At 43.2% G+C, this 27,282-nt stretch overlaps 1 protein-coding gene across 1 annotated transcript; it reads right to left on the bottom strand.

The window, feature by feature from the left end:
* Nucleotides 1-75: 75 nt before the first annotated feature.
* lin28aa (lin-28 homolog Aa) lies at nucleotides 76-13,599 on the bottom strand. Its single transcript, XM_049026118.1, has 4 exons — nucleotides 13,590-13,599; nucleotides 11,958-12,133; nucleotides 4,065-4,249; nucleotides 76-295 (listed from the first exon to the last, which is right to left on the bottom strand). Exons 1-4 carry the CDS (start codon nucleotides 13,597-13,599, stop codon nucleotides 76-78), a joined length of 591 nt encoding a protein of 196 aa, XP_048882075.1.
* Between the last annotated feature and the right edge of the window lie 13,683 nt (nucleotides 13,600-27,282).

The following is a 27,282-nucleotide window of genomic DNA, read 5'->3' as shown; positions in this document are numbered from 1 at the left end:
GTGGGCGTCGCCCGAGTGAAATGATTTGATTGGTCGCTGCGCCTTCCCATCATCCCCCATGCACAGCGGTCTGATTCAGTTGGAGCTCTCTGACGGGAAAGGGGCGTGGTCGGCTTCTTCCTCCTCCCCTCTTAGGGAGGCGGGCTTTCCCTGTGATCCAGGAGATGATTGTTGTGCTTTGACGGGGCAGTTGGCTACCATGTGTGCAATGCTCTGGCAGAAATGGCACTTCTTGGGCTGCGGGGGCAGTTTGCATTCTTTGGCGTGGTGATCCAGCCCTCCGCAGTTATAACACCTGGGGAACAATGTCACGATTACCCATCAGGCCATGCATCTTGCAGCAAACTATCCTACACATGCTTGCAGGTATCTTTATATAAAACTCAGCGTTATCAATGCTTATTTTCACATGAAATGTGGAAACAGCAAAATAAACAAGTGATACGGGGAAGAAACAAACATGAATATATGGGCCACAAGACCTTTGTGTGTGATTTTGACCAGTAATTCTGTAAATCTGGGGAGGTCATAGGTAAAATGAAAAAGTCTATTTTAATAAATAAGATCACATTTCTGCAGAAGTGAAACAGACATTATCAGCAGGTTTTAAATTGATATTTAGCAAATAATCAGTGTTCACTATTCTTTTGGTGACTAATTATGCCTTTTTTGTTTGTCCCAAAACTTCTTACAGTTTCTGAAAAATAAAACGAACCATAACGTACAAACACACATCCTTAAGCAGAAGAACCTGCACCCATAGGACTGCACTGAGTGTATTGCACAGAGACAAATGCTAGCATACATAATAGGAGCTAATTCAAGGCCAATATTCACATCAAATTAAACGTAATTTGTATTGTTTCCTGGAATAGAAATATTGTTGGGATCAAATTACCAAACAATAGCAGGATACCACAACTTTGCAATGCTGAATATTTAATTGGCATTCGCCAGCTACTAGGCGCAAACAGAAAAACATCGCAATGTCGTATATTTACCGCATGAGGGCAGTATGCTACAGGATTACAACATCGCTAAGCTATACGTCACACGCTGCGTTCACCGCTCAGTTGGGCGATGTGTGATTGGAAAGAAATTTTGAAACGTCTTTTCCAGCAATTCCCACGCTTAAAATAATAATATCGAACAATTTCACTTAAATAAAGAGAGAGAGCGAGAGAGATAAAAACCTGTTAGTTTGATGTTGTGGGGACCATTTTTATGCCACCACAAGGGGAAATTCAGTTTTATATATTGCGAATGCAATTAAAAAACTAAAAATGTTTAAAGTCTTGTATTTTATTTGGTTACTTTTGGTTAAGTTTAGGGCTGGATAGGGGTTGTCATTTGTTGGTGTGTGTGTGTGTGTGTGTTTGTGTTATGTTTATATTACATTGTGGGGACCAAATGTTCCCCACAATGTAATAAAAACCTGATATTTTGACGGTATGGGGAGTATTTTTCAGTTTCCCGCCAAAATCTTTGACTGCAATCAAAAAACTAAAAATGCCAAAAGTCTCATTTAGTTTGGTTAATTATGGCTACGGTTAGGGCTGGGTAGGTGTGTGTGTGTTTTCTCCCTCAGGTTAATAGTGGTTACTGGGGCTCGCTCCAGTGCATTTGAGTCAGTCAGCTGGTTACCTGCTCATACAGCAGCACCAGGATCTGACGGGGCCCATTCAGCAGCGATCCCCGCGGTGCCTGTATGCACGCGGCACAGCAGGTGTAAAAGCCAGCTTTCGTCTGTGAAAATAAACCTGGGGTAGCCGTGTTCTGCCTGGGATGCTGAGGGTCTAGGATGGCGCAGCACGCTGAACGGCTGGCGGCAGATGGATGATGGGGTACTGGGGGGGGGGGGAGAGCGTCACGCACTGACAGGAATGCAGATGAGGGCGTGTCCACAGCACCCCCACCCCCAGCCCTTTGTCCTCCGCTCCACTCTTGCTCAGGGTTGGGTATCGATCAGAGAGAGAGTGGAAGGGAGAGCCCTCTTTGTCTCAATAAGCCACGGTGACCTCTCAACTCTGACCCCTGACCCGTCCCACTCTGCCATGACACATACGCACACACGCGTGCGAGCAGACTGCGCGGAGTCGTTGCCATAGCGCTGCTGACCTCTAACCTCTTGCCGGCATCTACATCTGTTATTAATTAAATGGACAGGAACCCCTTCTTCCCCCCTCAATGGCGCTGACAGCCATGGTGGTGCATCCCTGACATGGATACGGGTGAGAAGAACCTGGACACTAAAACTGCCCCCCCTCGCCCCCACCAGGAGGGTTTGTGACACCATTTCCCCCAAGGAAAGAAAGAAATAACAAAGCCCACATCTCCCTCATCTCTCCTCCACAAGCTTGCTGGTCTTGGTGACAGTAACAGTCTTTTGTGAGAACATGCACAGGTCAGACCCTCTGCTGAGTCAGTTCTAACCAGCCAAACGTGGGCTTGGACGCCCCCTGTGCCAATGAACGGCTTTCTGAGGTGTCCATCAGTATGATGCCATCCTAGAAGACAAGCGATTCTAAAGAAAGGAAGACCTGCATATGGTAAAGCTACACAGCAAGGCTCCCGCTCCCCCACCGAGGGCTCTGTCCTTCAAAATGATCGCAGCTGTCAGAGGGGGCTTGCGGATACACTCCCCCCCCCCCCCCCCACAGGGCGTGAGGAGGGTCTCCTCTGCATTATTTTGCCAAGCCCCTCAGGTTTTAACAAACTATCGATCCGGAGTGTGTGCTGGGTGGGTTGCAGCACACGCCTCTTTGTGCACCTTGACCTTTAGAGATGATCAGTTTCATTTCTGGGTCACATGGTGCATTAGGTACACTTAACAGCAAATTTTGCACTTTCTGCACACCACACAGCTTTTTCTATACACTATAGCGCACATTCGTCAAAGTCTAGAGCACATTTTGAACACTGCATGGCACATTCTACGCACTGCACAGCATATTCTACACACTGCACTGTGAATTCTGTACTCAGCACATTCTATGCACAACACGGTGTATTCTATGCACAGCACATTCTGTGCACCGCACGGCACATTCTACACTGGACACAACACATTGTATTCCCTGCACAACACATTATATGCACTGCAAATCATATTCTATACACCACACAGCATATTCTATGCATTGCACAGTGAACTATGCGCACTCCACAGTACATTCTATGCACTGCACAGCACATCCTACACACCACAAGGTAAATTCTATGCACTGCACAGCACATTCTGCTCATTGCACAGCACATTCTGGACACTACCGCACATTCTATGCACTGTATAATGAATTATATGCAATGCACAGCACATTCTACATACTCCACAGTGAATTTTACATACTGTATAGCGCACTTTTGGTAAATTCTATGCGGTGCACAGCACATTCTAAGCACTGCATGACACACGTTACTGTGATGTCAGAGACTGCGTACTGTACCTATCTCAGAGGTTTCCACCCGCTTGCTTAAAGTAAAGGCCATGGAGTGACTTACGGCTTCAAAGCTGGAAACACAGCAAAGCTAGACACTGTTCTGGGGTTTGAACTGCCAGTTCGGTCAGACGTTCAGACCGTCTGGGCTGCCACCCCTGGGGTGTATGAGTGTGAATAGGCTGTGGGAGTGTGCAAGTGTCTGTAGTCGGTGCTTTTGTGCCAGATGCATGGCATTTATGTGGATGTTGCCCTCAGTAGAACAGACGTTGTAGGGACACCCCCATGTGTGAAGCACCTTTCTTTAGAAATATTTACAGTATGACAAAAAAGTCTTTTATACTCATCCATAGGGTGATTTTTGTAGTTGTTACTCAACAAATCATTAATTGAACTGCAAATTTCCAGAAAACGAGAGAATTTCTGTGTACTTGGTGAGTTTTGGAGACGTATCATAAGCTGTTTGCTGAATTACATGAGGAGAGAGTAAGTTCTGCTTCCCAGTACTGTGACATATGAGAGGGAGGGTCTGACTTTAGGTCACTGGTGGTCTCGTCTCAGAAACAACAGAACATGGACTGAGTAGCAACTTCCAGAGAAAAGTGCACGTGGAGCCCCCCACCTCACCTGTCGCCCTTGGAGCGCCGTCTCTGCACGCTCTTGCCTTTGGGCCTGCGCTCGCTGCCCACGCAGGGCCCCCCCCCGGGCCCTGTCACCCGCAGCGACTCCAGGCCCTTGCAGGACTTCTTGAAGGTGAACTCCACGGACTCGCCCTCCTTCAGGCTGCGGAAGCCCTCCATGTGCAGTTTGCTCTGGAAGACACATGGGAACACGTGTACTGGGAACACTGGGAAGAGGGTGTAATACACCTTCACACACGATACACATACCAGTAACACCAACAACCAGAACAATAATAATCTATCAATTCATTTGTCATTCCACTTATCTAGTACACAGCCACATGGTAGTAATTGTAAAAATAATAATATCAATAATAATAATATCCATCCATCCGTCATGGGGGGGGGGGGGATCTGGAGCCCATCCCAGAGGCTATGGGCACAAGGCAGGGAACAACCCAGGATGGGGTGCCAGCCCATTACAGGGCGCACTCACACACCATTCACACCTTTGGGCAATTTGGTAACTTAAATTAACCCTTGTCCCAGATGCAGAGGTGCAAATTTCAGGTCCAGAAAGTACAAATCCCGTCCAGGAACCAGACCGTGATTTAGTTTCAACCAACCAGCTGAGTATAAAGAGTCATAGTCACAGAGGACTCAACTGGTTGGTTGAAACAAAATCCTGGATGGGATTTGTACTTTCTGGACCTGAAATTTCCACCAAGCAGCAGCACTAACCACTGTGCCACCATGTAACAACAGCAACAAATAATAATAATGATAATAATAATAATATGGATATTATCAGATTCTCAGCCTGAGTTCTTCGCTTTGGGAGTTTCTTCTACCCCTCACATTCATCCTTTTCATTTAGCTTAAGTAGCTCCAGCCTCTTGCACACATATAAATGTGGGATCACTACAACAAGGTAGATTTATTGCTTTGACTCAACATTCTTCTAGTGAGAAATTATCGCTGAACATCTCATGGGTCTCTAAGCTGAGACTTAAAAATAGACATGTGTAGGATCTCAATTGTAAAGAAATTACCGTGAGATCTTAATGAATTCATCCCTTCGTGTCTATTGACTATATTGCTAAAATCTATGTTATTTTTCATTGCATTCATTGATGTCAAATTTTGCTCCATCGTTCCTAAAACTCATTTCTGTATTGCAAATTTCAAGATAAATGAATGAAATGATTGTTAGTCTGCTGGGATTTGCAGTGTTTCTCTCTTCCTATGAGCTGCACATTCCCAGCATAGCGCTTATACAGTGGACTGAAGGCCACACCCACCCAGCTTAACGACACTGCAATCCTGCTATCACCAGTTCCCCCACCAGTGCCCCCATCCCTCACCCTTTGCCCCCTGCAGGGGTAAAAAGGAGATTGTGAATATTCAGTCTCTTTGCTTAAGACCCTGGAATGCTGCGCCTATCTCTGAAACAGGCAGCAAAAACAAAAGGCCCCCCCCTCCCCATTTTATTCTGAAACACAAGGACTTCCAGTGTAACCCCATTTTGCACATAACATTCTCAAGGGGCTTCCTTAAACGTTGTGGAAACATTGATATAGCACTAAACTCCGCATCAACAGATTACGCTACTACCACGTGATGAGGTGTCACTTGGTGACTGGAGCATTCCGGTCGTCATGGTTACCCTGTTAATAACATTTGCATCCTTTCTCGTCTAAGCATCTGATGAACATAGCTCATCTCCCGCGTCAGACATCCTGCTACATGCTTGTAGATGCTGGCTGCTGCTGATGGACCTTCAGAACCATCAGCCCCAACCAGGAACACAGGCCATACGTCACCCCTCCCCCCTCCTCTCAGGAGAGCTCTGTGGCTGTGTGACTGTGTGGACCCCCCCCCCCACCCCACCACTAAATGCCCCACCCCCATCATTCACGGCATTCCACCCCCCACCCCCCAATGGCACACAATCACCGCAAACAGCTCGCTGACCCTCCAAAATGAGTCCATCTGGCCAGCCACACACTGACCAGGCCCGCAGGATGCTGGGACGGCAGGGATGGGGGGTGGGGGGCATTCCTGGAATGGCTGTTTGGCGGACGTATGCCACAGCGTGGGAGAAGTGCGAGAACCTCAATCACGCTGCGGTCAAAACCATCATTTCTCAGCTACTTCACCTGACACTAGAAGATGAGCTAAAACAAAGAAATCCTGATTGAGTTCATGTCTATGTAGAAAGATGTTCCAGCTGAGATCTCAACCTCCTCAAAAAAGACGTTCTTCACGTTCCCATGTCCGCATTCCAGGGAAGCACCTCAAATTATGCAGGTCGAGCACAGGGAGCTTACTGCACGACCGTGTGAGAGTGCGTGAAAAGCCGCAAAAACGCAGAAGGGACCTGTGCTTTCCTTTGGTGAGATGTTCTGAATTTAGATGGAGCGGGTCAGGTACACGAGAATTCCCAGGACCAGCACTGTGGGGCGGGGGGCACGCGCCAAGGCATGTGGAAACCTAGATTTAACTGAGATACCTCAGCAGAGCTGGGGGCAAGGATTAGCATCTCACTGGGCGGGAAGTGCAGTGGGGGGTGAGAGAAGAACCAGGAAGGTGACCCCAGGGCCGAATACCCGGGTCAACTGAGTTGACGGGTCCACACTCACGTATGACTAACGACACTGTTCAGTCTTGAGATCTGGATGAAACACCTTCAGTATGTTCACTGGAGGCTGTCCTGAGACAAACACGGTTATCAACATAGACTGAGGAACAAAGATGAAAAGGGCCTCAATTGAGTGACAACTGTTTATCTCAGAAAACAAGTCAACGATAACCTGACACTCAAGCTCCCACATGACCGGGACTATTGCACAAAGTGAACAAACAGAAACACGGGGAAAGTCACCAGTGTTCATCTGGCCAGCTGGACTGGTTGCTATGACACTCTAGTTCCTTAGATCCATTTCTTGGATACTAGTTGACACTGAAGGATGTGGCCAGTGTCTGTTCCGGTTCAGCTTGATCTCAGTCACGTGCGGAGATGCATTCCCTACGTGTCGTATCGCTTTCAGGTGAAGTCATCACCAAAACTCCACCAGCTCTCGAGGAGCTGGGGGGGGGGGCAGACCGGGGTGGTCGAGACTGGCCGTTTTATGGCCCTCGCATGCCACTGGGTCTGGTCAAGACCCCCCACTCCTGTCACGGAGAGGTGAGGCCTTTTGAAGTGGCCACACTGGGAGGTACAGCTCCCCCCTCACTTCCCCGACCCTGAGAACCTTGAATTCCTCTACAACCCCCACCCACCACTTCTGGGAACTACAAACCCTGCATCCCACCCCCGACCCCAACCCCCCCTTAAGTGTTTTTTTTTTTTGTGAATGAACCCCTAGCCCAGCTCCCACCCCCCCCTCACAAAAACTACCTTCCAAACCCCCACACCCACACACGCACTCTCCCTGGCTCCTCATTCATAGTCTCTCCGTAACAGATCATAACCCGCAGGATTTCCTCTTGCCAGCCTGACAATGGTGGCCTTTGTCCACCAAGCCTTCCCAACTCTGCCTCTCGGTCCCAGAGAGAACAATTATCATTTGGCTTGTCCAGAGGGAGCGAGAGAGAGAAAGAGAGAGAGAGAGAGAGAGAGAAAGAGAGAGAGCCAGGTTTACGGAGGGTTCAGAGGTTGACCATCTCCAGCATCTAGAAAGCCTCTGCACAATGACAATGAAGAACCAGCATTCCACATTCTCTACATGCAACCTTAACTTTCCACCCTACACCCAAAAACAGTTGGGGCAGTCAGTACAGGTTCACCGTGGGGGTACACATTTGGACAGGTCATGGGCATGAAGGCTACCTTTCAGTAATAGGTGCTTCGCTGTCCCTGTACAAAGCCCATCCTTGGAGTGCCATCGTCCACCGAGGGCCTCGTGTCATCAGCCACAGCCAGCGAGCGGTGGCTTGTGGGTCGTCACGCACATGGCACGAGGCCCACTCATAACGAATATTAATGATGGCTCATCAACGAGCAGCCAGATCACTATGAATAGCGTGCAATCGCAACCAATCACACGGTAAGTCTGAGTAATGATCAATCTCCAAATCGTAAGACCGCTGACATGAAATGTAAAATCCCGCCCCCACAGACCCCATGTCAGAACACAGCGATATTGACCCTCAGCGGAGAATGACCATGGTGCCCCTAAATGTGCCCATTGAAAAGTGGGGGCATTTCGTAGGCACAAATACCCACCCCCCTCAAAGGTAGCTAAGAATGGGTCACGCAACTAGGGCAAACGGTAACAATGTGCCTATTATGATAAATATTATAATTTATATGTAAACTTAAGTTACATTTTAGAAAAATTATCTCTTTATCCAGCTCAGTGGATTAGAGTACCTGTGATCAGAAGGTTGCTAGCTCAAATCCCAGAATCAATAAAGTGATTTCACCATTGAGCGCAAGGTCCTTAACCCCCACTTATACTTGGGACTGTCTGACCCACCTCAAAATGCACGTTGCTTTGGGTAAAAACATCCGATAAACATAGAATTTGTAAGCTATTGAAGGATCCTTCCTCTTAATCAAATAAGACGTAAACAAACATCACAGGAAGAGAAATACCAATGAAACCCCCTGGCTTCTTAGCTGTCCCGTCACCCCAAAATGCTGTTTTTGCCCCCCCCTCGTTATTGGGCTCCCATCGTGACAGGCACGAAGGGGACTCAGGACAGGGCCGCCCCCGTCTAGCTGTCCCACCCCCGCGAGGGTCAGAATAAATCTTAATTATTCAAAATAATTGCTTTTCTGCTCTAACTCTCACATCTCAATGATTTGGAAAATCATCAATAGGTCACAGATCAATATGTCACATGGTGCGTATTGATAAATCAAAGCATTAATGAAAGACTAATGGCATGTATGAGAAAACACCCCTATGTATATACGTATATATGTGTAGGTATATATACCTACACATATATTATATATTGTTTATAATACGTAATTGAGAGAAAAAATGTTCCTTCTTTGCGCTTTACATAGTCTTAATGTAAACATTTGATTCATACTTTATTGCCTAAATTATCCATTAATTGTTTTTTTTTTTTTTTACGTTTTCGGTTACTTAGGCGTAGCTTACTTAGCCTTGATTTATACAAAAATCCAACTGCTACAATCAGGCTCATATCCAGTGCAGGGAAACCAATAATACGATAAACGGATCTACCTTTGTTTCATTTCACATTAGCACATGCAAAGTTAATAGCCTTGTGGCGGAATGTTTTAAAAATTCGCTCATATATCACAGTGGACTCAGAGACATAAATTGATAATTTGGTGGGGGGAGGGGGTTTGGATTGATGACTGATGTCTGAGGAAATTCCATAAAATCGCGTACAATTCTTCGATTACGCAGAGTTATCTCATCATCAGCCGGCCACAAACAGCCGATCCATCGGCAGAGACCGGGTCTAAAACCGGGTGACAGGAAGGGACTGGATAGCTGCCTGCCCACACGCTCCCATCTCAGCACGCTGAAAAGGAAGTACCAGTCCAGCAGCCAATCAGCTTAAAGAAGACAAAGCGACATCAGCCGAACAGAAAATGCACACATAATGGCTGGTGGAGTGGAGGAAACCTGGCTCACCAATAGCACATCAGGAAAAACACACCTACAATTAAACAAGCACTATAGAGCGATCAAAGCCAGCAGAGGGGCTAAACCGATCAAACGGCTTTTAAATGATTGATCTGGAGAAGAGGTGGGGGTGGGGGTGGACAGCGTGCAGAAACAAATGTCACAGAGGCTTGCAAAGGATGGGGGTGGGTTTCTGGGGACGTTGACTGCTATCACTTCCCCATTCACCATTAACATACACAGGCCAGTGATGGGCCAGGGGGTAGGGGGCTGGGGGCGTGCGCGTGGGGGGGGGGGGGGGGTGCCACACAAAAGGTGGAAGAAAACTTTTAATCACTTTATAACAGGAACCCGGGCTGAATAGGGAAGCGGCAGGGGGCAAGGGGGGCTTTATCTGTGTGCGGCCAAGTCTTTATCTGCAGTAAGGCCCACGTCTCACTGGGGGGGGGAGCAAAGACACCCTAGACACACACACACACACACACACACACACACACACACAGCTACATTTGTGGGAACTACCCAATCCTGTCTGCTGTGAAATGATTTTGTTAAAACATCATGAATTACATCATGTTTAATTTCTATTTAATGTTGCATCTCTTTTATTATGCTGTGAATAAATAAGCAGACACACAAACACACACGCTGCATGCTCTGAGCTGCCCCATGGCCTTTCTCCAGCACATTTTCCCAAGGCTCCACCCTCGCATATCTAAATGTTAATAGGCTAATGCTGCTCCCAAGGCTCCACCCCAGTGCGCATATCTAAATGTTAATAGGCTAACGCTGCTCCCGAGTCTCCACCCCACTGCACATATCAAAATGTTAATAAACCAACGTTGTCCCAGAGCGATACCCTCACTTCCGCTTCCATATGTGGGAAACAGAGTAGCTGGAAGTAAAATCCAAACCAAACCTGCAGAAAAGAATCCTTTCATTTCAACCCCAAAGCTTCGACCCCATAAACGTCGACATGTAATTATTTAATTATTTCTGACACAGAAATTTCACAAGCTACAGTTGTGACTTAATTTATCTGCCATCCTGCTCCCTGCCACTGCAGGTGAGGGTCTTGATAAAGGTACCGCTAAAAGACATGTCAGAGAGACTGAAGCATAATTGTGGTTCAGACCACACAACCACCCATGTTAAGTGTTTTGTTTCTTTACTCTGCCACACCCAGTGAAGTGGCTTGTTACTGCCTTCGTCATGCCACTGCATAACGCTAGTGTTTCCCATGATTCTAAGGGGCCAAACCTACAGACTGGACAGCACTCGCCCATCATGTCAGCTACGCAAACGAAAGTGCTCATTGTCCTAACCCAGAAAATACCAAAAGAAAGTAACTAAAACCAGAACGTCTCCAGTGAAAATGTCCGGCTGTACATCTGAGTAATAATTACGAGTTTCTGTATGCGTGGATTATCAGATAGGTGACAAGATATTCTAGTATCTTCTGTATTCTCCATAAAAAGATTTCCACCGGGGAAGCAGCTGCAACGTAAACTTGAGTCCTAAAGCTACAGTCAATTTGCCGCCGAAATGTGATTACGGAGATGCCCGTTTGAAAAGAACAAACTACAATAATAATTAAATATAACGCAATAAAACAATAGATTAAAACAATTATTCCTCGAAATTTGGCTTATACAAACAAAGCTCATAAAAACACATCAAATACAAGCTGTCACTGGACAAGAACATATATGAACATATATGGAAGAAAGAAAATCCCTTTTAAAAAATATTAATTTAAATGGGCCCACGTAACGGATCTGAAATACCTTTTCAGCGGTCGTTTAATTAATCATTGAACTAATACTCGTTTTGTAACCTTACGTAGTCCTACGCAGAATTGACTGTACCATAATTAATTAATTTGTATCGTACACCCGAATAATTCATAACATGATTTACAGTAATTAATTTTCCCCAGAAGAAAATTGCCTATAGAAGGGGAGCCGCTTGGCGTGGAGCTTTGATTTTTTTTCCCTGTTATATACAGGTTATGTTTTTACGAAATACAGATCGCACCTTTAGATGTTTTGTGTATTTATCATTGTATTTAATGCATATTAAGCGAATCAAATGATACATAGCAATAAAACATTGAGACACGATGAACTGATCTACAGTTGTCCTTTTAACCATAAGAGAGGATTACGTAGCGGTTTCCCCCGCTAATTTAAGCCCATAAACTGAAATTCTGGTGGACAGCAAGGACCATAACGCAGCAGTCCCAGGGTGCTGTGGATCTGAAGGACCCGTGTGCCACTCACCTGATGTACAAACACATCAACGGGGGGTTCGACCTGAGATCCTTCTCGGTTCGTCATAGACAGGAAGCCAAAACCCATCCGCACGTTAAACCACTTGCACACGCCGCTGCCCTGGAAGGACCGCGAGTCTTCTTCGGTGTTCGGGCCTTCCTCCTCCTCGGTCTTCGCGCAGCCTCCTTTAAAAGGACAGAGCGGTGCAAACGTTATACGGCCTTCCAGACACTGAGACTTGCTATCTGTAAACGAGGAAAGGACAATTTAAAGTGTGGCATTTGTAAAGGTTTCGAATTCCTGCAGTGTTCCAGCCCGCGTTGGTTTTGATGAAGCAAAACTCCACCGACTCGCTTGGAGCGAAACACAGCGTTGCGTAAAACGGCTGCATGTCTGATGTTTCACACGGGTGTGCAGCTACGCGCATCAACATTTAAAGAAAATACAGAAGAGTATTTTTCTTTCAAAACGAGAATCCCCCCCCACCATGATTATCGACGCCGGGGAAAAAAATCTGTGACCATAAAAGAAAACGGCTCTTTAAATTTATGAAATTAATTCCTCAGCCCTTTAATATGACCAGAGAAATGAATAACACGCCATCAATATAAACGGCAACATCACACTATCGGACTGAGTTCTGATGAGAGAAACTATCGCTTTCTTAATGAATAAATGCTTTATAAATGCTTTTTAAACCATTTATGATTCAGTGACTACCCATCAAATTAGATTGGAACAAAAATACGTATTCCTGTACCATTAAAACGCCAAACAAACTATAGAATATGCCGCAATAATTATTTTATATAATGGTAAACAAATGAAAAGCAATACAACAATAATCGGAACAACAAACAGCGTGCAAAAAATGTATGAAATAGAGAGAAAGTGCAAATGAAAATGTAATACAACTACACGTTTCATTTTAAACAGGTAATCTGAATTTACGTTCTTTCATAGATCACACCAACCATAATTGCAAATAGACATTTTCCCCACGTGATACATTAAACCGCCACTCTTCGGACAAACGATTAAATTAATCAATTAAATAAACTTGCGGAAACGAAATTAATTTTGCTGTGTAAGTTGAACAAAACCACCGGCTTTCCATTTAAAACGAGAGTTTATCATTCCTCGCAGATCTCGGCGATCACGTGCACATAAGCGTGTTTTGCAGATGCATTTAATACGCAGGAATTCAGCAAAGTATCGGCAGGTTTACATTAAACAAATCCGTACTTAACCTGTAAACGGCTGGTTGGAAACAGAGCCCATCTCGCTGTTTCCTCAAGAAAAAAAAATAACCCCAAGACGCAGAATCCGTCTATCCCCAGTGTTCAATGCAGCCTGGCCACTCTTGCGCTACTTTCCTGCCGAAGCCTTAGAAATCAAAAGGGGTCATTCGAGGGGGGAAGCGAAAGAGAGAAACAAACAAAGAGCCATGGCAAAATCTTTGCCCCAACAATATGAGGTGGGAGGGCCACGAGAGAGGATTTGCAGAAGAAACCCAAAATCTAAAAGACAATGCAAGGAAACCCAGCCCCCTACCCATTTCTTATCCCCCCCCACCCCAAAAAAAAAAGACCCAAACATCAAACAGCCCCAAACCATTGTAAATATTTCAGCCTAATATACCTTCTGCCATAGTAGATTTTATCCAGGGTATCTCGGAAATTATCCAGATGCTCAGGCAATATTTTTCTATTTAGATTCAGATCCAGCTGCGCAAGGAAGCACGTTATAATTCCTGCTTCAGTGAGGTTTTTCAGTTGTTGGTCACTTGCCTTCTTCAAAAACTAATCCCCCCCCCCCCCACTACACGCACAAAAACACACTTACCTCTCCGCTACCACCCCCCACCTTTTTCGGTCAAGTCCACGTGATTCACAATTACAGTCTCCTCTCTGATAAATTACGCATTCCACAGAAGGGCCCAAATTCGGAAAGTGACCAATCACAGCCCGAGACCACCTAGCAGAGAAGAAAGGGCGAGCGACCACCCCTCCTTTGCTTTTCTATATATTAAATGACCATCGACCCCCACTTTGCTTTCAGCTAACATTAATGTAAATGTTCAGCTAGTCGAGAACACTTACCGAATTAAACCTCGTCATTGCGCATTTCATAAAGTACCAAGTTCGGAAGACAGCGAGGTGAAACCGTGTTATGTGTCTGCTTTTTGGTGTTTGACATTTTTATCAAATTAGCTTGCTCTTATACAGAGGGTGACATTCAGTTTTAACCAGAACGTTCCCTGCATCCGTGTTAGAAAGACTACATCACAACCATTAACCAAAAGCATTTTCAAGTTACGCTATTTTCGCTAGATCGTTATATAGACTATTATAGTTACATTTAATTATAAATCACATCATCCACTATCTGCAGAAGATTTGGCGACTAAGTATGTACACTTACAACGAACATGCAAGGCCCTTGCATGCTTTATCTAAACTAAATTAAGGTGTATTTATTTTCATTCGCAAGGCCTATTATTTTATATGTATAAGAAAATACACGCATAACAATAACTTTACTACGTAGAATTTTAATTAAACCATATTTTTAAATGTAATTAATATAGGTCTAATTAGTAAACCTACAGAGTACATGTACAGAGTACAATTTTTCCTCCATTCATTCGCCTCCTTTTGAGGGTATTTTAAAAGCTGCACAAAGCCGATGAATCCAGCGATTCAATAGATCTCGGGCTTTTTCGCGGTTTTGCTGACGGATGCAGGCGGCGAACGTGAGATCTTATGTGTCGATGCAGTTGTAGTATGGGGGAGGGGGGAATGGCCGGCTAAATCGGATGTCACCAATTTTTTTCCATCTTTTGTCTCATTTCACATTCACATGCTGCATAAGATTCACCAAAGATTAAATAAGTAAAACAATGAGGTGACGGTTGTAACAAACGCACCTATAATTATATAACACCATAAGAGTATGTAGAATATACTTAACAGTATAGTCAAAATTACAAAGTGTAAAGTATGCGCTTCATCGAGGCCAATGAATTAAAAACCTGACCGCTCACATGAGGCAGGAATTTCACACGGCCTCTTGGATATAGACGTCACCGCGCAACACAGTGTCCCCGGTTATGGTGCCATTTCCTCGTGACATCATGCCCCCTTGTGGGTAATTTACGCCATACTTCAAAGCTGCGGAGCGGATGACGAATTTGGAAGGCTGGAGACGCTTAAGACAGCCTAACCGGATCTGCCATCGCGAAATTCAGTTTGTTAAGGCTGCAGTGAGTTATATCACGGTATGCGCAATGTTCCCAACCAAGGTGCACAGAAGTGCAGAATTGACGCCCTAGAAACACCGCAGAATGATCAGACGGAGAGATCTGAAGGCTGCGGGATCTATCTTCATACTGATGCAGTAATGCTGCTTATAATGTAGCTCTCTATTAATACGGGACATCATACACGTAAATTAAAACCTGCATGTATACATCCAATACTAATGTCATCATAAAATTTAAGAGAGAATATTCCAGAGGCCCGTTTTTATTCCGATTCTTATATCGCGACTCATGTACTGTGTTTATGTTGCCGAATATTATTTTTTATACACATCGTAGCCATTAATGTGCCACGGCCGGAAACCATGCTTGTTTCGAGTCATTTTCAGGTACAGCACTTGGAAGATTATAAAATACACGTGTAATCGACATACAACAATTAAAATGATAGTTACATTGTAATTCACATTGGTCACATTGTATGACACAAGTGCCATGACTTTACGAGTAATTAACACGCAAATTATGTGCTTGTTTATTTTATACGCTAAATATATTAAAATGTCACATTTAAATTTCCAAATTTCAATACTCGTGCAGACTCAGACGCGTAAAGCAGCAATAGATTTCATTAAATACGGAGCTGATAAAATAATTAAAAATCGAATACACGAATGTATTAATTACATCTTTTGCATAAAATAAACGACCATACATATATGTCGTCAGAGGTCACAGAATACAAAAGAGGGCAATACTGACACATGCACAAAGGTTTCAAGTAGACTAAGTAAAAATATATCACCGTTTCCCGAATTCGGTCACTATAAAACCTACACAGCCGTAGAAAAATTCTTGGATTAATTTAACTAGTTTAGCTATTTTCAGATTTTCTCGAGTAAAACAGATTTCATGTTCATTTTTATTCTATATACATAAAAAAATGTAAATTAAACTAAGGATAAACGAAGAAAATGTATGTATTGCTTTAAGTTTCTTGAAAAGACATTAACCAGATTGGTCAGAACCGAAAATATCTAATAAAAAAATTAAATGAAAAAATAAATCGAAATAAATTCATCAGTGGACTTTTGAGATGATTTGAAAAAATATGAAAATATGTTGAAATTTATTGGAATCAAACAGCAAAATAATGCGGACCTCCAGTTCTTCAAGTTCTTCGCTCAAACAAAATATCATGCACATAAGCAACAGGTCATTAGCAAAAAAAAAAAACAGCGCTCATCGATTCTAAAATGGTGAATGTTTCTCGTTCGGCATAGCTTTCTTTGTGATGGCTTAAACAATCACGTTTTAAACGTAATCGCGTAAAGGTTTTCCTGCCTGCATTAATTATTTTACAGTTACTATAACTGCAACTACTATAACTACAAAGAGGTGCCGTATCAGCTGAGTTTACTCCAGCAAATGCGGCTAAACTTTCGAGTTGTAAGCGAAAAATGTTTCCCAAATGGTTTGCGTCATTTTACACATGTCTTCGTTATACTTTATCTTACGCCGGATTCGCAATGGTTACGTCAAACACAGGCAACGAAGATTATATCATTTTATTAGCAGAACCACGGCTGAAATCCCACAATAGATTTTAAGGAAATAATTCCGAGATAAGACATATCTTCTTGTACTGCTCTATTTTTTCGTTTTTTTATGCAGAACAGTACCACAAAAGATCTTGAAACAGTAAAGTTTATTCAAGACAGATGCCACAAAAAGTTGTGGATTTGCTAAATATCCAGATGATGACCTTGCTATTTCAGTCGGTAGACGGCCTACTTCTAATTTACTGTCATAGACCATTAAAACATATATTAGCTCGTCAATTCGTCGATTAAAGAAGGCTGATAATCTGATAGAAAAACTGCTAGTCATGTTAGTGGGGAGTTGTGCTTTACTTTCATTCATCAAGATAAAAGAGATGAGATAAAAGAGATGACGTAGTCACCTGTTGCGGTGGACGCCTAACAAAGGTTGGGGGCTTTCGGTTAGTCCGTCTGGGGTGTAGTGGAACAAGTCACTGAGATGACTTAATCCTTAAAACAAAAATGGCAGTGAATGGAACCGGGCCTTTTTGTTGCTGATACAATAAACTCTTCTATAGTGCGGCAGTTGGTATCCACAAACCATATGCGGTGCTCCGGTTTAGTCATCTTTCCTGAAACATGGTACTCAACTAATCACTTTAGAAACCCCTCCCAAACACAAGTACACACACGGTGTGGAGTGAGGAGAAACGTTGCTGGTTCATCTTGATATAATTGATGAATATCGCCGCTGTACTAACGCCACTGCAATTGTTGCTGAAATAACAACGACAACAACAACAATAATAATAATAATAATAACAATAATAACGACGGAGCTAGTGCAGACGCCTCGTGTGGTAACTCCCAGCAAAAGCACTGAAACATTATAGTAGGTGTTAGTGGTAATGAACCAAGCGTCCTGAGGGAAATGTTAGAGACCGCAATGCACAGATGGAATCTGTGGTCGTGCACACGAACTGTTGAACCTGAAATGGTTCAATGAATAAGGCCGCCTAATAATAGAAGCAAACTGCAGTTGCGTAATCTACGTAAGTAGCTGTTTGGGTGACATTCTTTGCTGGTTTATCCTTACCGTCGCTTACACATAGGCACGAGACTACACTGTACACATCCTGTACACATCCTGTACACGTCTAATCAAACTCTACCCAAAAAACTGTTTCATGGTGTTTTCAAAAAATAAATATGCGCCTGTATAAAACTATGATACAATGAATAATAACTTATCGCCAGATGGAATACTCCACATTAAAATATTATTGTATGAAACTGGGTTTTTCGGCACCTTACTATATATTTAACAGAAGGATCTCGGACAGCGCGTACGCTGGTGGTAACTCCTATAATGAAAGTAGTCAGTAGATATAAAACTGTCTCTGATCAGTAAAGTCCAGCTTCCGCCTGTCACGCTGAAACAATCGATATACAAGCAAACGCGGACACCCCCAGCACCGAATTGGGGCTGGGGGCGTTGCGAAGAACAACCTCCGAGCAGTGCCTGGATAACACCCTACCTCACACTTCGTGATCTATATTTCGATCAGCTAAAAAGTCGATACCCCGTTTTGATATCCATCCTTTGGCATCGCCCACAGTCCCCTGCATCATAGTCTAGGATCTAAGAACTGCGCTCAGTTGGGCCGTATTTTTCGTAACCTTACGGTGGTTGAGCACTCGTTAGAAAGGTGGTACCGAACGCTGTTATTGAGGCTCATTGGGTTTCGTAGGGAAAGACCCGTGTAATCCTTCCACCAACGGACCAGGAATATATAATCAACGCTTTGTCACAATTTACCCCCTCACAGACCTTCTGATGGGAAAGCGCTTTGGATAGAATTAAACCTGGTCTAATCACTCACTCTGTTTCCCAGCAACTAGTTTCAATGCAATTGATCCGCGGAGTGACGCTCCATCGGTCGATGCGCAACCCTTCGGTCTTATTCTTATTGTCGCTTACACGCTGGTACGGGAGTAAGAGAGACAGAAAAAAACATAAACGAAATCTATTTTAAGATGTATTTAGTGTCCCGTACTAGGAGCACGTCTGGTCATCAGTTAAGCTTATTGTGTCCCAAGATTTGCTCACACCAATCGATCACAAATACTGAAAAGCTGACAGATACTTATATTATTCACTGAAGAATGTATATCTGATATCACGGATTGAAGCAATGTATTCTAATGTATTAGTACAGCTAATGATTCAGAGTAGCCTTTGGTTATAATTACTACTATTTATTGAATTACACACTCTCCTAAAAAAATGTTGCGCTAAATGTTGAGTTAAATGTTTGTCACACCGCAGAACTTGAAGTCGAATAAAATGTTCAACCGCTATTTTGACGTTCGTGCAATTTCGGGAATCGCGTCTCATCGACGTAAAGCACATGCTCCACACTTCGCGAGTTGCTTAGTGCCATCCAGACTACATCATATCTATTCATATGGCATATACATCCCGACTCCTCTAAATCAATACTATGATTCGAGATTTAGACACAACTACTCTTTGTGTGACAAGTTGAGATAGCAAAAATGATCAAATTAAAAGAACAACGGACAAACCATAAACTGATCGATAATACAAGTTTCGTAATGCAAGACTGAGATATTGAAGCTGTCTGTACTGTTAAAAAATTATAGCATTCTGTTGAACGATACAATTCTGCTTACAACTCCAGCACTTTCCTTGTTCTGGGCTCCCTCTACTGGCAAAATCTAAGTTGCATAAAATAAAAATGCTTCAAAAGATTAATTAGCACCCAGAACTCTGAAGCACTGTCCCTTACTGATTGCATATTACAGTATATATAAATATATTGCACTGTTAAATTAATATAAATTTTTTTGATTGACACGATTGCTGTTCTTCCCATTGCGATTTATGAAAGCATCTTTTTTCGTTCTGTTGCGTTAGACTTGCTTAGCTGAAGCTCGGTGCACACGTCAGGGATGCAATTCCAGCGTATCAAAGGGCACTCTAATCTCAGATAAAAGCAGTGCAGAGTTGTGAATAGCCCAATAAAGGATTTCATCATGAATAAACCATAAATTAATTTTGTAGGGGGTCTGCCCACCCTACTGATGCGCTTTGGTAGAGCTTGCCAGTTGAGGGGGTGGGGGGATCCATTTACCATCTACTTGCTACGTGCCTGATTGATTATAACCCCGTTATTTTACTACGTGGCTATGTGCCTGATTCCAGATTAATGCCCTCTGCTGGCTGGAATAGGTTATGTGCTCCAATCCCCTTACAACCCTGAAAAGAATAAGCGATTGGAAGATCAATGGATGGATAGGTGGGTGGGCCAGTGGATGGATGGATGATGAATGAACAGCAGGATACAATGTTAGCAGATAGGATGTAGTGGTTTCAAAGGATTCATGTGTAAAGGACAATGTTTTTCTGGATGACTGCTTTGCTCAGACCCGTGACGTCATATTGCTGGGGGAAATCGATGAATCATTTCAGGCACTAACGGTTCTACCTCTGTCACATTGGGCATGAGCAGCAGGGCGGCCATTCGCATGCATGCCTGTCTTTGCAGTGACGCAAATTAGCATATCTAAGTCGCTTGTGGTTTGTGACGTCTGTGTGTCCTGTAGTGGACTGGCATCCGTCGAGGTCGTTCCTCTACCAACTCCCTATGGCCGGGGTGTAGAGCCAGGAGCCATATTTAATCTGGCTTTCCCCCCCCCCCCCCCCCCCAAAAAAAAAAACCTTTGTTTTTAAATTATTAAGTTGGGTTTCCCCCAGCGAACATCAAACTCTCTTCTATGACCACCTAACCCGGTACGGGATTACGTGTACGAAAACAAAACGGAAATACAGGAATGTAGTTTTAATCGTAGCTTGATTACGCCAACAGGGGGCGCTCTGAGATTCAAAAAAAAAAAAAACTGACAAACTAAAAACTGTTTACCTTTCAATTACCGGACATGACAGCTTTCATCGTCACGCTGTTAAAGGATTCTTTACATTAATTTCTTAAATCATTAAACTAGTACTATAAACTGGAAAAAATAATTTGTATAAAATAAATGGAAAAATGATTCAGAAACTGGACGCATGAAATTTAAGTTTACAAACGCTGAGCTGATGCATTGATGTTCAAATGCTTGCAAGAAAAGAAAGTCAAATATTATTTTTGAAAATTGCATTTCACAGCACGGGGACTATCATTTGCGATTTGGAACATTTACTCATGAAAGACACCATACTCATTATAATTCTGTGACTTAAACGGGATCAAAATGGGGGCATTTTCACTGTAGCCTAAAATTAGCATAAAAATCCAATTCAGTTTCTTCTCTTATATGTATCAGTTTATATTGGTCACTTGCTTTTAAAACGTATGACATTACAGACCATAATAATCTGAAATATCCTAGCCATCTGGCACAAAACGTAAGACGTTGATCTGTTGAAGGCACATATATTACTGTGCAAAAGTCTCTGCCGGTCAAAGTAAATGATTAAAGCAATTTCTCTGGGTATTTAAACAGCACATTTCCTCAGACAAAAAAAGAAAGAAAAAAATTAACAAAGAACATATGCAAATTTGCAGTAATGCTACAAACAAGAATTTTCTTCTGTTCTCCAAAAAGTTTAAAGCTAATTAGTTAAATAACTTGGTGAGGCACTGATTAGCTAGGCGTGATATGCTACTGGTTGACTCAACATAACCTACATTGGACGGTTGCTGTAAAAGCTGGGTGACATGAGGAGAGGGTTTGAAATTGCTAAGCTTACATATGCTGACAAACATTACATCACAGTTTGAAACCAAAATGAAGATCACTTAAAAATATTTTTTTGACTGTCTACTATTGCACAGTACTGTACATCAAAGTCTCTACAGAATTCAGCTTATTTGAATAAAGAATAAAACTCTTTTTTTTAATAGGCTCTGGTTCCTTCCTTAAAACACCTGACACTCAACTGAGTAAAACACTTTTCAGCATTTGAAGTTACTCCGATAAGATCAGTCCCCTGTAGACTGAGACATCGAGGATTACATTTCTGCAGGGCTGACATTAGGCTGCCTGGGTTATCACAGGGAGAGGGGCTGGATGAGTTTCAAAGCCAGATCGATGGCACAAGGTTTTCAAAGTCGATAAATGAGAAACCTCTCGCTTTGTCCTTCAGCTGACTGGGTTAAAGAGCTGTAGAAGTTTCTCTGATGATGCAGCTGAGCAAATGCCGACTGTGGAGCTGGCTGGGTGACTCCGGTGCTGTTATCCTCCGCAAGGACACACTGCTTGGGAGACGTGTGCAGAGATTCTGCGCCAAAGCTCCATCCAGAAAGCATCCTTTGGGTGTTGAATAAATGGAGACAGAGCCTTGATTTCTTACTGTTAAAACAATTGTCTTCCCAGGCAGAGCATAACAACTATATAGTTTCCATAATAAAAGGTAAACAAGTCTTAGGCCTCATATAAATTTATTCCATCCATCCACTTTTGATAGGGGGTCCAGTGCAGGGTCACAAGGTCTAGAGCCTAAGGGTGCAAGGCAGGGAATAACCCAGAACGGGGCTCACACACTTACGCACAACTCAGCAACTCCAGTTAACTTTAGAATGTCATTGGACTGGGGAGGCAGGGTGGATCTCTGAGACCAGGGTTTGAGTCTCTGCAATAGCTCCGTGTGTGTGGAGCTTGCATTCTCTCCCCATGTCATCGTGGGTTTTTTTCCCAGGTACTCCAGTTTCATTCCACAGTCCAAAAATATGCTGAGGCTAATTGTAGTTGCCAAATGGCCCATAGCTACGCATCTGCATGTGAATACAAGGTGCTGGGTGGCTAACGCCCTGCGATAGACTCCAAGCTGACGGCCATCCTGCACTGGATGAGCGGTTAAAGAATAGGATGGATCAATCTTAAGCAGACAAATAACCAGCATCTGCATGTGGAGGTGGGGATTTCAGCATGAACCATGTCCTTTACTTAAAGTGTGAAAGCAAACTTTCCCTGCTGTGTCTGCTCTGCCCTTTGGGAGATGTGTACCACCTCGTGGCAGCTGTTTTCAGGCACTACAGGTTTAGATGTTTCCTGTTGTGCATGAACATTTCTTAACACGTTCCTCTGCTGGAGGATAGCTGGCTGGGAATGTTCCGGAAAGAACACATCTGGTCTTCTGGTGGAGGTCGTCAATGCCCTGGTTAGGGAGGCACAGAAACGAACTGGGGGGAGCGTGGGAGAAAGCGACCCGCTGTGAACTGAGGACTGACAAGGAAGTCTGTGGAATTTGAAAACTTTTGTTCTAAACAAGCTATGGAGGTCATATCCATGCAGGACAATTCTGAAAATCGCCATTGTGTCATAACTAACCATACATTTGCATTAATAGTAACACTATGACTTATTATGGTTAATTGCATTAAATCAAGACACTTGCATGCATGGTGTGTGGTGCAGTGGGTTAGGTTGCTGGTCTGGATGATTTGGCTTGTGAAGCCAAATGGGAGGCTACGTTCAGCTACCGACCCTCCTACAGAAACAGCACCCCCTGGTGGCCAGGTCTGTTGACGGAATGACGGCTGACAGCGGCGCCAAGCTGGGCTGAGCTGTTGCCGGGATGCAGAAGCTGATAAGACTGCCTCTCCACCTGCCAACTCTCCCACACAAACCAGCATGTGGGGAGAAAAACAAGACTGGAGATTGGACCCGCGTAAAGCAACTAGATGCTGAAAACCAAGAAAGCGAGCTGGCAAGATTCCTACAGGCCATGGAGATGCACGAACGGCGTGGATCAACCTGGTGATGGATGACAAGGACGTGATCAACCCGTGCTGTGCAGGTTAACCTGCTTCTATCTGACCTGTTCTTATCCACTCTTATATTAGTGAAAGATAACAGGTCTAACCATTTTCCTGCTGTCATCCAGTGAGATGGAAGAAGTTGTGAAACCCATGAAGCATTTTTAGAGTAACCTATGCCTTCCTGTGCCCCCTATCCCCTCCTGCTACCATATTAAAATCCTGGTCCATTGCAATTAAACGTAATTAATGTGCAACAACCCCTCATCACTGCTTTAACCCGCTTCCCATCCCATTCGGACCTCTGATGCATTGTGCATTGCATCGTGTTGCAGTTGCTCTAAGCTGCAGAGGAGACTGTAAATCTGTTTTGTTTCCGTAGCATTTACAGATACAGGTGAATAGACAAAAAAAAAAATTGAATTCGAAACTGACAAAAAGGACTTGGCAGCGATGTAGCCAGAGAGCGGACTTGGAGGTAGAGCAGAGGCAGGGACGGATTATGGGTTGTGTGGGCCCCTGGGCAAAACGTTCGCGAGGGCCCCCCCACCACCACAATTCAAGGGCCCTTGGCAGCCAAATGCCCTCCCTATAGGGTCAGGGGCCCTTGAAGGCAGAGGATCAAAGAATGTAGGCCCTCTAAAATAGACAAACGAAAATACTTTGTTGATAAGCGTTGCAAATTGTTTTGGGCTAGGGGCCCCACGGGCCCCCTGCACCCCAAGGGCCCCTGGGCAGCGGCCCCGCTGGCCCGGTCCGTAATCCGTCCCTGAGCAGAGGTGGTTTAATTAATGCATGGGTTTACCTGGGCCGAAGTCCAGGGGCTTCTGCTGAAAAGTGGGTTCACCTAATTGATTAACACATTTTTAACACCCCCCAGTCAATTTGCAGAAGACAGGAAGGAAGACTCTGACCATGGGCAGTAAGTGCACTCCTGAGAATCCCCAAGCAGGACGGGAAATCGGTCGCCCCCACCCTTGTTCAGCATTTGATTGTGTCACAGGTCTTGGGGGGTTGAGGTGGGCCCCTGGCCAATCTTTCATGATGGTCATTTTAAGCCTTTTCCGCAGTCGCTTTGGTTGGGAAGTGAAATCTAAGCCCGCAGTGTTTATTAATTCTGCTGACATTAAATCCAAATCTTGGCCAGTTTATAAATACGATCTTTGTAGAAATACGGAAACATGACATTGAAAACCAGATTTTATTAGCAAAACATAATTGCACCAGTCTGGCTATTGGTTGTAAACATGAAGGCTCTAGTCAGATAAATGATGCCCGTATGCATAAAAAGCTTTTAAACAAATAAGTATTTTATCTTGCTGTCGAAGCCGAGGGCATTTCGCCTTCGTCTCGGATATGGATAATGTAATAAGGACCTCCATTGCTTCTTACTGAGGCCTGATACAGCCTAACCCACACACACCCTCAAATACAAGCCAGGCTTCACAAAGACGGTCACTTAAAAAAATCACGACACAGCCTGTCCTACAGCACATGTGCCTACCTTGTCCATTATATCCTTTATAATTCAATACGAGATTTAAGCATAAGTAAAGCAAAGCATTACATTGCTGCTTTAAAAACAATCATTTGCCTTCTGTTGCTTAGAAACGAGCACAGAAATGTCCTTTTCAGAAGCAATGCATTAAAAACGTATAAAGCGAACGGTCTTGCAGAATCGATGGGGGTTAAATTGGTAGTGTTTTAATATCGGTTATGTTCATTCAGAGTTCTAAATTTAAGAAAAAAATATCATATAGCCCATTTATTTTTAACAATAAATTAAGAAATGATCGTCATTTATTTTCAGTTTTATTGGCACATTTTGAAAAATAAATTGCTTCAGCCGAACTTCGCCTGTGGTTTTCGGTTTTTACGTGGCAGTTTAAACTTTATTGATTTATCATAGAATTGTGTTGGGCTTAGACCGGAGTGAAGAGAGAAAAGTCAGTAGGTCCCAAGTAAGCACTGCCCACAACTCACGCCAGAAAATAGCACAGGCCTACTGAATCGTTTGTTCAAATAATACACTTAATTTCAACATGATTTACAGTTTTTATATTTTCTAATATACTTTGACATTTTAAACTAATGACCTGTTGGACTTTCACACTGAATAACGAGCTTTTACTAAACCTGGTTTTCAATAATTATTTGAGCATTTAACACCTTTTCCGGTGTATCTTACTGAATGTAGTGTTTTCCTTTTAGATTTTAAAGACATATAGTTACTTAAAAACAGTTTGCGATACCGTAACGCATTTACTTCATTGATGTTAGCTAACAAATTATCACTATTTAGTTTAACTACATTAATTACTTTATTAATTACTTAGGCATACGTGTGCTACATTATTACTTTATACTACCTTTTAAGTGTTGAATAAGGTACGAAATTTACGTTATTCCAGTTAAATTCTATAGGCCCACTGTTTATTAAAGAATGATGCTCTATGAGTATTAATGTAAATCAAAAAAGGACACTAAAATTAAAATCCTCAATTGGAGCCAAAGCAAAATATCGTATTCATACCACAAGCATTTCGGTTTCGAATAAAACTCACTAGCTATTCAAATGGACTGGTTCGTCTTGATATATATATATATATATATATATATATATATATATATATATATATATATATATATATCGTATATGCTCGCAAGGAGATTCGATCACACTAACATTACAGTCTAACAATCACAAGTGTGTTGCCCTCCATTGTGTATGACCAGGCAACACGCAAACTAATGTAGCCTAATATCTGTTAGAAAAGGGAAGACAGTGAAATCCTCTTTCGAAGTATCGAAGCTCGAAAGCTTCTCAGATTCCAGAATAGCCGGCTGGCAAACAGACCAGACATCATCTTTTATTTAAATAAGGGCGAGCCGAAAGACAAAGCAGTGAATAAATTACAGCGACTGTCTGTAAGTTTTTTTTTTTTTTTTAATATAAAACTCGTTGGTTGTTCGACACCTCCTGGTGACCCCCACACACAATATTCCGCAATGTCTGCAGATAGCGGCTTGTGGCGGCCGCTCGGTGCAAAGTCATCTGCGAAGGTGACATTTTGTCATTTGCGAAGAAGCCCGAAGCACTTTGAAGACGGTGTAACTTCATACGAGTGACAGGTGGCAGCCCGCGTGTTACTCCCGACGCACACCGAGTGAGCACTTGGGTGGAGACGGACATGTCCCAGAATATTTCATTTTCATTAGCGTGCGTTTAGACAATTTAAGAAAATAATTGGTCTTGGTCATGTGGAAAGACGGGGGCGTGCTTGGTTTGCGTAAGTGTATTAGACAAAGCTGTAATAGGAAAATTGTGAGAAAGGATAAACAGACCTGAATGGACGTTTCAGATAGTAGGCTTTAATTGTTAATCATTCTCATCAGCACCATTCTCCCGTGTGATTCACGCAATCTGATGCCAAATAAAAATTAAGAAAAATATAAATGTAGGCCTAATTTCTTGACGGGCTACTTTTCAATGGAAGTAATAGGCAAACATTCGTTTAAATTAATGCGGAAGGATACGCCATGCCAGGTAAAGCATGTAGGTCTGTGTCGTTTAGTACTGGGCTAATTAATTTCACCAAAAATCACGGCATAAATGATCGGACCATTTTGCAGACAACTGTTTATAACATCAAAGCTCCACTTGGTCTTTCTTGGTCAATGACACCTTATTCATCGCTATGTCATTTGCTCTTTCTCGCCTCTCGTCACGCTGTCAATGCATTCAA

The sequence above is a fragment of the Brienomyrus brachyistius genome, chromosome 9, assembly GCF_023856365.1.
Source record: "Brienomyrus brachyistius isolate T26 chromosome 9, BBRACH_0.4, whole genome shotgun sequence".
Classification (NCBI taxonomy): domain Eukaryota; kingdom Metazoa; phylum Chordata; class Actinopteri; order Osteoglossiformes; family Mormyridae; genus Brienomyrus; species Brienomyrus brachyistius.
The sequence above is the reverse complement of the archived record's forward strand: the minus strand, read 5'-3'. Positions and strand labels throughout refer to the sequence as shown.